This window comes from Ascaphus truei, chromosome 5 (assembly GCF_040206685.1).
Source record: "Ascaphus truei isolate aAscTru1 chromosome 5, aAscTru1.hap1, whole genome shotgun sequence".
NCBI classification, from domain to species: Eukaryota; Metazoa; Chordata; class Amphibia; order Anura; family Ascaphidae; genus Ascaphus; species Ascaphus truei.
The window spans coordinates 283,360,794-283,374,460 of record NC_134487.1 but is presented as its reverse complement, the minus strand read 5'-3'; the positions used below and the strand labels follow the sequence as shown (position 1 = coordinate 283,374,460).

Genomic DNA, 13,667 nt, shown 5'->3' with positions numbered 1-13,667 from the left:
TTATTGCTGAACTGTAGCATTCCGAGTATCATAGCAGAGTATCCATGCGCCACCTGCTGGCCACGCACTAAACTGCATCACCACATATAATAATTACATCTGACCACAAATGAAGTCTGTGCGGCTAGGACGTAGATAAGGTGCAAACAACAAAGTGCTAATATCGAACTTTAGCACGGCTGTTGAACATGGATCACGCTATATCTGTAAGCAGCTCAAAGTTAGGTTGCAATTTTATGTATTAGTACTGTATTCTTATTTTGATATGTGCACATATTCTTTTTATCTCTAGATCGCTCTCTCTCTACATGGAAGAGGGGAAAAAGGCCAATACTTTGAACCATGTCTAATGAGCATTGTTTAAAGTAACAAAACATCTAGCACTCACTTTTATTCTTTTATTACAGTTTTGAAGCAGGGAGTCTCCAGAGCTGAACCGTTCATTTTAGATCCAGGGACCCCTGCATCCAGAAATACTTTCCGCCGTTGGGGGTGCCAGTATCTCTGCAACCAGGGAACGTATGCGCCTAAAGAAATAGCGGCTTAACAATCCTGCATTACGCCGGCCAATAGGAAGCCAAGAAGCCTATTGGCCCACGTGACCTGGACATTTAAACTCCAGAGATACCGGCAACCCCTACGGAGTTGATTGTATCTGGAAGCAGGGGGTCCCCGAAACTGAAATGAACACTGTTCAGCTTTTTTTTATTTATTTTTTGTATCGTGCAGCGCTACATATTTTGCTGCTTTAAACATTGAAATAGTGATATTGGGGTTTGTTTGGGAAGGTTCTGCCAGTGCTGTAGATGTACTATTGTATTATTTGAATTGTTGTTGTGTTGCTGTTATTTAACTCCTGTAACTTGCACTGGGTTACAGCGATGTGTTAATAAAGTAACATAACTGTTAGAATATAATACAATCTTCTGCCTGTTTTCTTTTTGTCTCTGGGTCCTTCCTGCTCCATTTGGTTTGTGCGCTCCTCCCACTTTTTTTCACTTCTGTTTCTTTTACAGTCTGACCTGTAAGATAATAAAGATATAGATGCATTAAACTGTGCTGCTTTGTCAGTACATTGCTGCGCATGCGCGCTCTAAGTAAACTGTATGGAAAGTATATGCTTGTCACTGGACGTCTGTTTGACAGGAGTTAGACTGCAGTCTTGATCCTTCAGCAACTTCATCTGCGCAAGCTCAGTGAGCTCACTTCTCCATAATAATATTCTACACTTGTTAGCTTGCACCCTTACCCTCCACCCACTGTCATCTACCATAGTCTCTTCCAATACTTGTTTGCACACATCACACCTTTCTCTCCCAACAATCCCATTCACCAATTCACTCTGCAACCTCTAACACATCCTGGCACTGCCTAATGCGGCCACCACACATCAGCCCCGACAATCTAAGCAACAACTGTGGCGCACACTTTACCGGTTACTTTCACAAGTGCTCACGCACTGCGGAACGTTACTGGAGGAAATCTTGCTCTAAAGAAGACTTCCTCCACTATAAATTCGTACTCTAGTGCTATAACACTGCCCTATCCCATACCAAGCAAACCAGCTTTTCTTCACTCATACAAACTGTCCTCTAACCCTCAACACCTATTCTCCACCTTTAACTCCGTTCTCTGCTCAACTGCACCAGCACCCCCTTCTACCCACATAACTCGAAACATTGCCACCCACTTCACAGGCAAGATTAAATAAAAATCAGACATGACATCACTACACGTCAAGTTCAACACGCAACACCTACCTCCCCTCGCACACCTAAATCCACCCTCCGCTAATTTTCCTGTGACAGATGATGAGGTCTCCGCGATAATCATCTCACCTTGATCCTATTTCCTCACAGCTCCTCCGCTCTCTCGCTAGCACACTATGCCCCACGCTAGCTCACCTGTGGCACATTCCCATCTTCTTTTAAACATGCACTCATCACTCCCATTCTATAGAAACCCTCTCTTGCCCCTCCCTCTACCAACTCTCTTCTCCTCCAATCTACTTTAGCGACTTTTATACAACTGCCTGATTCACTTTCTCTCCTCCAACTCCCTACTTGACCCTTTGCAATCTGGTTTCAACCCTCTACACTCCATCGAGACAGCAAACAAAAATGGCCAATGACCTACTCTCAGCTACGTCTACTGGTTAATACGCCTTGATCTTTCTCCTGCCTTTGGCATGGTTGAGCACCCCCTTCTTCTGAACACACTGCACTCCATTGGCCTTGTGACACAGTCTTCCCCTGGTTCACACCATACCTATCGAACCGCTTGTTCGGTGTTTCCTTCTCTGGTATCTCCTCTTCACACTGGTGGGATTCCACAAGGCTCTGTCCTTGGCCCTATGCTCTTCTCACACTACACCTCCTCGCTCTGTGAACAAATAAAATCTTTTGGCTTTCAGTGCCATCTCTATGTTGATAACACCCAAATTTACCTCTCCTCCCCTAACATCAGCCCCTCTCTCGTGTCACCGTCCCTCTGTAATTCCTTCCTGGATGTCCCACCATTACCTGAAGCTTAACATGTCCAAAACAGAATACTATTTCCCCCTTCCACTGCCACCCCTACATTCAAACTCTCCCTCACTGTCAATAATACCGCAATCTCATCAACACCTCAAGCCTGCTGGTCATCTTTGACTCTGACCTCTCCTTCATTACTCACATTCAGTCCCTCACAAAGTCCTGCCAGACTCATCTACCTCACTCACCGCTCCACTTCTGCTGCTCCACTACGCAAATCCCTACACTGGCTTCTTATATCTTCCAGAATATAAAATTCAAAACCTAGCGCTGACAAAACTCTCAACACCGCTGGCCCCCCTTACATCTCAGTCCTCATCCCCAAATATATACCTAAATACTCCCTATATTAAGCCCACGACATCCGCCTTTCCTCCTGCCTTAACACCTCCTCTCTCTACTGCCTACATGACTTCTCCTGTGCTGCCCCCTTTCTCTGGTATCTCCTACCACGCACTAACAGACTCTCGCCCAGCTTTCAACTATTTAAAAACGCATCTTTTCAAGGAAGCCTATCTGGCATACCCCTAACGTGCATCACCCACACTACAAACCTACTGAGACCAGCTGTGCAGCCAGACAAAACTCCACCCCAACACGCCCCCAACATCCACACTCCCAAACCTTAATGGGACCAGCTGTGCAGCTAGACCATACTCCATCCCAAGTCATACGCCAACCCACAATGAGCAGCCACCATAACTTTTGTTTCAACATTGTCCCTCTAGAAGTAAGCTAACACAAGCAGCGCCCTTATTACCCCCTGGCCACACACAATTCCCCCCCCCCCCCCTCACGATAGCTGCCGCTGGGCCCCGGCTCTCCCCAGCCGCTGCCTCCCTATCTCCCTCACTGGTACATGCCAGAAGCTGGGTCCAGCTGGGGAGAGACGGGGCTTGCTGCGCTGGCCGGCCATGCCCGCGGCAGCCTCCGAGCCTGTGACACTTGTCCCGGCTCTCTCCCTGTCGGCGGCCGACCGTTTACGTAATGATCAAATCTTTGTACCGCGCTGCAGAACGTTGGCGCTTTGCAAATAAACAATAATAAAAAGCTGCTGATCCATTTTATCTGGGATGAAAAGAAAAATAGTATTATAAAAGTAATCCAAAGATGGATTGGCACGGTCCATTTTTAAACTATATTATTGGGCGGTTTATTAAACTACTATGACAAAACAGCAAACTCACCGGGTAGAATTGAGGGAATTAATCCTAGTGTCATTCAATATCAGAATTAAATCTTACACATTTCTCCGATACTTACCCATGGCAGAAGCACTCTCTGGCTAATGTAGCTATTACGTTTTGGCATAGAATTCAAAAACATAAAAAACTTGGAAGAGAAAATTCTTTGGCAATCTACACAAGAATTAGGGCCTTCAAGCCATATTCAAATGCAGAATTCCAACATCTAATACACTGTCTCCTCTCTGGGAGCAAGGGGTCCCCAGAGCCGAAATTAATGGGGTTCAGCTCCCGAGACCCGCTACTTCAATCCTGTTAGAAATAAATAAATTGCTTGCTTGGATTGCCTCTAACAGGGACATCGCAAAATGTAATGTACTGTAATTCTAGTATCCATCAGATCGTTGACACTACAGGCAGAATTCAAGAATACATGGGCCATGTGTTAACAGTTGCTGTCAAAAATGGCAGGACGATCGCAAAAGGAGAGAGATTTGGCGGACTGGTAAAATAACCAATCTGATTAGGAGTAATATTTCTAGACCATTAACGCTTATAAAATGGCTCTACTATCCAAAATAAATCCTGGTACAGGTATTTTTGGGAAGCTATGCAGTTCTATGCCGGATTTGTTCTGTTTATGGTGGACTTGGGTTTGTGGAAATGAGTAGTAAGGGAGATTACACAAACCGAAATAGTTTTAATACCCAAAAGCGGTGTCCTTGGGTGGTTGCCAGAGGGATGTAATTTTTCAAGATATGAAGAAAGTAGTCAGTCATACATGCTTCTTGCATCTAAGTGACTCATTGCTAAGGTAGGAAATCCCTTAGTATTAATAACTGGAGGTCGAGGATATGGGTTATAGGTGCGATGGAAACATTTCAGAATATGAATATTTATCAAAATATGGGTCTTTTCTACAGCATGCCTACAGTAATTACAATATGCCCATAAATATTTATAGCCGCCCACTAAATAGTTGATTTGACTTTTTATGCTTTATTGTAAATCATGAACTTCCTTTATACCAGGCATACGTTTCATATTTTACGATGTTATGACGTTCAAGTTGCAGCAGTAATTATCGTACTATGTATGGATGAATGAGCACAGGTTCATAGATGACAAATATGACAAATAAAAACCTGTTATTTTTCGTCAACCTATATAGCAATCAAAAAGAGGAAACCATTCACATTCATGATATTGTAATAAATCAACGGTTTATTTGACACAAAAAAGACAGATTAGTAGATTTAATCTATGTACTGCATTGTTCTGTTGTAAGTATTATTACATACAATAAAAATCAATGATTAAAAAAACAAAAAAAAAAACACATCGCCATTAGTACAGTTTGGTCAACATTTCACGGACATTAGTACTTTGGTTCAAGCAGGGACTAACCCTAAAACAGGTCACAGATATTAGTCCAAGGGGGGACAGATCCTTTGAACTGTAGGAATAAAGATTTATGGTGGATAGGTTTAAAAATGAGCCGAATGCATCAAACCGAGGAGTATGAAGAGCGAAACTAAGGCGTTCGAGCACAGACAGCTACTGTATGAAACGTAGGAAGCAGACGCGCTGAAATATCTGCAGTGTTAGGCGACATTTGCAGCATATCACAACCAAGGCATTATAAATATGTGGGAAAAGTAACGGTTACACGTAGCGCCCTTATGACATCATGATCCAGTCAGTGAGTAATTGCACCACATTTAAAGCATCAGGAAATTAACACGTGTGTAAAATAAGGCTCTGTTTATTGGGTTTTAATATCGGTGTACAGAGGCGATAAAAAGGAAAAGTGCTAATTTTGTACAGAAAGATGCAGGGCAGAAAAAGTGCAAAAAATAGAAATTCACAGCTCAAGGGAAACCCCACATTTCTCATTTTTATTTCAGTTTTTATACAGTGTTAAATATTGTAAGGAAAACTTGTTGAAGTCCAGGAACAGGTTTATTTAGGGAGAGAAGGAAGATATGCAAAACAAGTGTAAATATCATTTATGCAAAATAAGTGTAAATATCATTTATTAAACAGCTCAGTAGCATTTAAAAAAAAAATATATGTGTCCACAAGAAAAAAAATTAGGCAGAAAAATAATCCAGCTTGCATTTTTTTTTTAACGAAAAACAGACCTCAAACTTCTTAAACTGAAAACGACGTATAAAATGTATGTAAAATAAATACCGTTCTGCTGCTTACAATGTGCTAACCACTCATCAGCTTTCCCTTCACCAGCTTCATTCGTGAAATCTCCACCCCAACACTGCATCAATAGAGACAGGAGCAGAGCTGCGCTCCTCTGTTCTCAGTCACACATCCCCCTAGCACTGTTCTATCTACACTGGTGGGTCCTGCCAATGAGAAATCAGTGTTAATGTAACATAGGATGTTTCCTGCTGTTATTAGAGATGAGATCCTTTCTCAGGTGGGATCCATAAACGGTGTGTCGTCCCCCCCCCCCCCCCCCCCGGCAGGTCTGAGCAACATTAAACTATCACCCAGCACACGGGATAAATTAACCGCACGAAGTAACGACAATAGCAGTGGTGGCTGTTCCTTCCCCCCCCCTTTCTTCCCCACTCAAAGCTTTGTACAAGGCAAAACATGCTTATAAACACAGACTGGTGGGGTTTCATTAAAGGATCCCCGCGGCCGGTAACACAAACAGGAAAATTATACTGACATTTGCATCAATTTCACTTTTCCAAATTGGTGACGCAGGATTGCGAAAGAATGAGATGCTGCATTCAGCACCTGTCGAAATGACAGACCTCGGCCAAACGCCCCCAAAAGGACCTATGAGTTTGGGTGTTGCCGGCATTTCTTTAATGAGCGAGGTTTTCATCTCTCATCGTTTTGGTGTAAACTCCAAATATTGCTGTGCAACATGGCAGGGTTAATACTGCTTGTAGGATATTTATTCCTATAAGGTGCCAAAGTGAGAAAAGCAAAGCAGAGGATGTGACGAGTGAGGGTCCGAGCTCACCCCTGACCCTCAATGATGTAGATTCAACAAGGGGGGGGTTTGGCATAAAAACAAATCCCCATATGCAGAAAATAAAAACCATCAACTGATGGCAGAAGATTTCTAGAAGTGACCCGTCTGCTCTCTTATCGGAGTCCGGCAACTTCACCCCAAAAACATTGGCCAGCTCGGCTGCGAGAGGTACATGAGCAGCATCACCACCTGTTCCTGCAGAACCCAAATAACTTCCATTCACACCCCTCCTGAGCTCACGTTCTTCCTCCCAGTCACAGAGCAGCACACAATACACACGGGAGGGGTCTCCTTCCTCGCTCCCCCCACTCCCAGTAACATTTGTCAGTTGCCTCGGGTAAAAACGTCCCCCATATCGCGTTCGTTTTAGCGCAGTCAGCCTCTGTGCAATGTTAACATGCTCCCGCCCGCACACATCCTCAGTCCAACGACATCAGTTAAATACTCACCCTGCAGCCTTCAATCCTTCCCTGGTTACTACAAAGCCAGATGAGGAAAAAAAAAAAAAAAAAAACCTAAATCTTTCTTTAGAAAGGTTGCTATCCTGCTGGATGGGAAGGGGTAGCTTCAAAAAGGCACTAAAATATGCAGCACGGATATTAGGAGGCGGCGTTCAAGTTCACTTTATACAATTTTACATTCACATTTATCTAATAGAAGGATAGGACCAAGCAACGTCTTTTAAAGTGTCTCCGAGGAGATTAGAGCCCGACGCTTTGTTTAATTTGTATCCCTCTACATTCTGCTATCTTATCAGAAACTACTGTTGTCCAACAACATTTATATATCACAGTGTATCCACATCATAACTGATGGCAGAGTAATGTCCTCACCGAACTTTATTCTTTTAATATATTTATATATATATATATTTACTTTTTTTTATTCATACAATTGTAATGCTGCAGTCAAAGCCGTTAATATTTCTTTATTTGAACGCATTAATGACCTATATCTTAAGCAGAGAGGGCCGTGGGGTCCCTTAATGCTTATTTATTACCACTGCCCTGTTACTCTTACAGGGTCGGAACCTCTCGCTCCTCAACCTCTTGCAGCCCCCCAAAAGGACAACTACATTTTGCACCAGAGCAGTGTCTGTCACCTTTCCCTTTTAGGATGGAGTTGGGTACCATCTCCTCTCGTCTGTAAGGCAGGGAGGAACACTTCACCCCCTGCTGAGCGGCGCTTACAAGGGACGGGAGTTATGTCACTGAAGGGCGTAGCCTCAGCCTCCTCCTGTCCCCCAGTCTCACAGTCTGTGCCAGGAATCCCAAGCCCCCCGTTAGGTAGTCCGTAGGTTGGATCCAGGGGGATTGCTGGTGGATTTTTGCAGGCTGCTGTTGATGTTGTTGAAGTTCTGTAGGGATGAGGTCACCGCTGGGGGGAACTGACCAAGGGGTTGAGAGGAGGGAGGAACCCCAGCACCGCTCCACGGGGCTTGGTACTGGGCCCCAGGGAAGCCAAATTGCTGCTGTGGGCAGATAGCCATAGGGTAGTGGGCGAGCGAGGTAGCGGAGGCTGCTGGGTGGGAGACTGGAGCCACCAGGGACGGAGTCATGGAGATACAGAGCTGTCCAGGAGCAGAGAACTTGCGAGCCATCCCTGGACCCTGCGAGAGACAAACAAGTTACTGGAAAACCTAGAGGAACATGGGTTCAAATGAGCAGCAATTACATGGGAGCACCCGACGAACGGGGAGGTCAGCGCCAAAAAGAAATAACCGTGTATAACAGAATTTAGTTAGCAGCTGTACTGTAAAAGCACGAGAGAAGCAGCATATGTAAGAGAAAGGTGCGAGAATATGAGGTCAAGCTCCGAAGACTGGAGTGTGGCAGACTCGGGGTGGATATGTGATGTACTTCACAGAAAGGGTGGTAGATTGGTGGCTTGGGTTAAATCAAAGAAATGAGGCCAAGGATCATATAGGGTGCAAGGGTTTAAAATAGAGGAAAATGGGCGGACTAAGTGGGGTACGTGGTCCTTATTGGCAAATTCTATGTAAGCAGCCCTAGATGAAGGCTTCTTGCGAGCATGCTATGTTTCTTCTTTATTTGTACGGCTTATCTGGGGAGTCTGTTGTATTTATTACTTGTAGGACCGACTCACACCGTCATGGATACAATGAGCATCATTGCCAAAACATAGCCCTTTACAAGGTTTCAAAAAAAATAAACACAGAAGCGCACCAAGGGTTAAGAAATATGTAATACACAATTAGTATAATAACAAGTAAAAACTTGCATATCAAAATATATAAGTCCAGTAGCGGCCAGTGCATGGATATTAGGTCCAAGCGAATTGGTAGGCGCAGGAGGTATTTGCTGGAACTCGCAGATCAGTCCCGCGCGCTGGGGCTGACTTGCTCGGCAAAACTCAGTTCTTACTTCCGGGTTGCGGCTTGTCGCAAGACCCGTATTGAGTAGCCCTCCGATCGCCTGTGTACTTCACGTCCCACTCGAGCGAGCAGGTAGAAAAGGCTCAAAGCTTCGTGGGAGGACTGGGACTGGTACAACCAAACGTCTGGACACCAACATGCACTGTGTGAACACCGCAACGCGTTTCACACAGGTTCACACAATTTAGTGCTGATGTCCAGACGTTTGGTTGTACCAGTCCCAGTCCTCCCACGAAGATTTGAGCTGTTTCTACCTGCTCGCTCGAGTGGGACGTGAAGTACACAGGCGATCGGAGGGCTACTCAATACGGGTCTTGCGACAAGCCGCAACCCGGAAGAACTGAGTTTTGCCGAGCAAGTCAGCCCCAACGCGCGGGACTGATCTGCGAGTTCCAGCAACTACCTCCTGCGCCTACCAATTCGCTTGGACCTAATATCCATGCACTGGTCGCTACTGGACTTATATATTTTGATATGTAAGTTTTTACTTGTTATTATACTAATTGTGTATTACATATTTCTTAACCCTTGGTGCGCTTCTGTGTTTATTTTTTTTTATCATCATCATCTGACGTCGGAGTCTTCCTACGAAAGCCATCAGTGGAGGAGGGGTGCCTTCCCATCACAGCAGCAGCAAGAGGGGAGAGTTGATCTACTTCAAGATCTCATCTAGGAAGCATGAGCGCGGTTTGACCTTCTTTACAAGGTTTCACTCTTCAGCTAATTCAGTTTATAGATTACATTAATAGACTCGACGGGCACAGAAGTAGTACAATTAATGTGTAGGAGCATAACAAAATCTAAGAAAAATAATTGATGTGTTTATTTGCCATGCAGATAACTGGAGGCAGCCATTTTTTTTTTATATGGGATGTCATTATTGAGATTGTGTATGAATCTTTGTGATGGATCCCAGATCAGCACAAACCTGTTCCCCATCTGCAGCATTTTACATAGAAGTGAGGACAGAAGCAGCCTGAAGGGTTTAGTATTGACTCTGCAACACTTCTAATGCTCCCAGTGAACTAAACATTTCACATCAACGATAAACATATGTTTAAACTAAATAGGGCGGGGGATGCTGCTCCTGCCACGTCTTCCCCATATTGTACAATGCGGGGTCTGTTTCCACCTCTAGTTTTCTGCACAATAATTTTTATTTTGTTATTTTTTTTCCTAGTGCAAAACTAAAGCCAACATGACTTGTAAGGCTGCCCCACATTGTACCTCTGTCTTAGAGGAGACCTGTACAAAGTAGAACTCTACTCACACGTTCATAATGCAATTCTCCATTTAATGTTACTGCCAAGAACAGTGGAAAGACAACGTTTCAGTTCCCATATGGACCTTTTATCAGGTGATTATGAAAGGTCCATATGGGACCTGAAACTTTGTCTTTCCACTGTTCTTGGCGGTCACATTAAAGGGAGAATTGCATTATGAACGTGTGAGTAGAGCTCTACTTTGTATTTGTCTTAGAGGAGATCTACACATGAAGAAATAGTTTGTGTTGCGTTGGCTGCACAGGCTGGATTCTCCTCGCCTGAAACGGTCTCCCCGCACTTTGGAATTGCCCCACATTGTGACATCACTGGACGTTACAGTGGTGATATTGTATGGCACATTGAGACGTGCACTGCCCCCTCTCTCACATCGTAGTTGGGCTGCCCAGGCGTCTTGCAGTTCTTCTTTCCCGTCAGGTTCATGGCGTCCCGTGCCCAGTTGTCCACCAGTTTGTGCAGGTCGTCCGTAAAGGTTCCCTTGCGGCTAGAGGCTGCGGGGGGCACGTGGGACTGGGGGGCTGTAACGTTTGAGGGGCCGACAGTGGTAGTGCTGCTGGTTCCTGAAACCGCGGGAGGAGAGAACACAAAGTCAGACAGCACGGAGATGGGGGGTGGGGGGGAGAAATTAGTATCTGCGTGAGCCGTGTCCTGCAGGGATAGGCCATGTCTGAGCCCTCAAACGGTCACCGTCGCACACAAAGCAGGATGATAAAAACACTCAACCACAAGGAGCACACAATATATTGATGGGGTTTAAATAATCCCTTTATTGGGTAACCAAGCACTCCCAAAACTTGGTTTCAATATCAATCTCCAGACGGTTGTGAGGGGTTAAATAAATGAGAGATTATCTGCACAGTCCTATGTATGTGTGTGTTTTTATACAAATATACCTTTCTTTTGGATACAGGGAACAATAAATCAGAGCAACTCAGGTCTCACTGCTTAAAGTCTGTGCACTTTATTAAACGGGGCCTACTAATTGTTAGTGTCCCATCTCTGAATCAGTGCAACAAGAGGGTGCCTCGTTTACAAAGGTTTCTATAAGCTAGAAGGTGACCCTGGATAAGACACCGTCTTACTGCACAAGAGGACGGTGACAACCTTTGGGTTTGCAGGGAAAGACACTCGGCTCACTGCAATGGCTAAAGGGAAGAGTATAGGACTGAAGGAGTGTACATGGGGATATAAAGGAGATATAAAAGATAGTTACTACAGAGCTGGTTGCAAGGACAGACTTTTTTCACCATCTTCCCTGAAGCAGAGAGAGAGAGAGAAATGAGTTAGCACAGAGACTGCATCTCAGGACAGAAAGAGCCGGAGGGATAAGAGGATAAACAATGAAAAAGCAGGCTGCAGGAAACAGGCAGAAGAGTTTACCCGACTTCATAAGCTAAGACTGGAGAGGTTTAAACAGCTTTGACTGCCGTAGAGGACAGTAACGCATTACATAGTGATAGAACAGGCTGTGCGTCCCACTGACACGCTAAAGCAAGCAGAAGCAGCTCAGGGAAGGAGCGAGAAGGGAAAACTACTGTTAGAAAAAGTGAGCCCGTGAGAAGTCTCGGGGGAGACCCAACCAAGGACCACACGACCCAACTGCTGCATACAGACACAAAATAGAGTCTCTCTGTAATCAGCACCATGTGGCCTGATGAAGGTGTATCGGGGAGGGATGAAACGTTGACAGATTGTTGGAGTGAAACCAGTAACATGTACATGTAGAATATTTTTTTTGTGTGTCCATGTTTTTCCTGCCCATGACCGTGAATCACCCTTCCATTGCTAGGATTCAAGATCTTTTGATGTCAGGGGCACATATACAAGTTTTGCCGTCTCTGCCCTGCTACCCCATAGCTACTTCCAAAAGTAAAAAAAAAAAAAGTGTCATACTGGTCCCACCGCTCACTGAAAATCAAATCAATAGTTTGTTTTGGAGAGATACTCATACCATTTTTTCTTTGTTCAAGGCCTATTCAAATTTCTAAAAACTAACTTTTTGCTGCATTAAATGAAGTTTGATCTCCTAGCCAGTACATAAAGCAGCAGCCCCCATCCCCAATTATTATTTTTACAATATACCTTACATGAATGAGGCACTCAAAGCTCCAGCGAACCAGATTGTTCAGATATTTAATGTTGTATATTTGTTAGTACTTGTGTAGCACTACTTCTCCCCCCCCCCCCCCCCCCCCAGATACTGAGTGTAGTGTGGTACGTTTTACCTGTTGGCTCACAGGAGGCCTGAACCTCCGCTGCTGGGAGCCTGGGGTGTACCTGATGGGTTCCGGTGACCGCGCTTCCACCTGCGAAGGATCCGGGCGGTGCCGGAAAACCCCTTCACAGGACCCAATGCAATAAATACACACGCAGTATATAGTGACAGGTTTACAGATCATGCAAGTTATACTCAGAGCAGGTAATGCAACTACACCGTACATATAGGTACACAGATATGCAGAATCTCGACAATAATCTGGTTGCAGGGGGCACCAGTGTCCCAGTGTCCAGCCCCAATTATCTCTCCCACCCCAAGTGTGTGTGACAGCGCTGCCCACAGTAAGAGTGTATAGTTGGAGCACGTGGTACCACCAACTGAGGAGATGGATCCGTTCCGGTCACATGGCATCCGCTTCCACAGGAGGTGGACTCCAGCTGGAGTGTTCCACCTTAATAGTCTCTGCCTTGTGGTGGTGGTCTGAGCCCAAACCACAGGCCGCAAGTCTCTGCATGGCGTCCTGCTGTGTCCCTGACACTATTCAACTACAGGGCAGTGTCCCTATCTGATGGGCCTGTCCCTGTAGCAACCACAAACTTCTGTGGGAGTCGGGGCCTAGCTGAGGCCTATAAGGGGGTCTCTGGCCTAGCTCAGGGGCCACTGACACCCTGAGCACACCCTCACCCTTCCGTGTCCCAGCCCCGACTGGCGCGGTCCTCTCAGTGCGCCAAAATGCATCTCTGTGCAGGGGATATCTGCAGCCGTATTGGCTGTCGTGCACCAGCTCATCCTGCAGCCCCAGTGGCTTCTGGGGGTTGCAGTTCCCCTGCAGAGCCATCTATAACATGGTTGCCGCACTTTCGTGCACTCTGCGCATGCATATCCAAGATGGCGGCGCCCTGCGAAGGGAGCCGCCGCAGACCTCCGGCGACCGTCTCGCCATCCTGACCGCCCGCATTGCTCCTGCAGCCTCACCCGCCTAGCCGCACTGTCCCCAGCCTCCGCGGGAGGTAAGGGGACAAAGGGTGGACCCAGGCTATACT

At 45.6% G+C, this 13,667-nt stretch overlaps 1 protein-coding gene across 8 annotated transcripts in view; it reads right to left on the bottom strand.

Moving 5' to 3' along the window:
* Positions 1 to 5,791: 5,791 nt before the first annotated feature.
* WNK1 (WNK lysine deficient protein kinase 1) overlaps positions 5,792 to 13,667 on the bottom strand; it is a 139,882-nt gene continuing 132,006 nt past the window's right edge. For 7 of the 8 annotated variants that reach the window (XM_075602349.1, XM_075602351.1, XM_075602350.1 and 4 more), the window contains 3 exons: positions 11,620 to 11,661; positions 10,776 to 10,966; positions 5,792 to 8,337 (listed from right to left, as the gene is read on the bottom strand). In XM_075602349.1, the coding sequence (XP_075458464.1) occupies positions 8,011 to 8,337; positions 10,776 to 10,966; positions 11,620 to 11,661 (560 nt within the window). In that variant the 3' untranslated portion in view covers positions 5,792 to 8,010. The remainder of the gene's footprint in view (positions 8,338 to 10,775; positions 10,967 to 11,619; positions 11,662 to 13,667) is intronic. The other variant, XM_075602353.1, reaches the window with a different exon arrangement.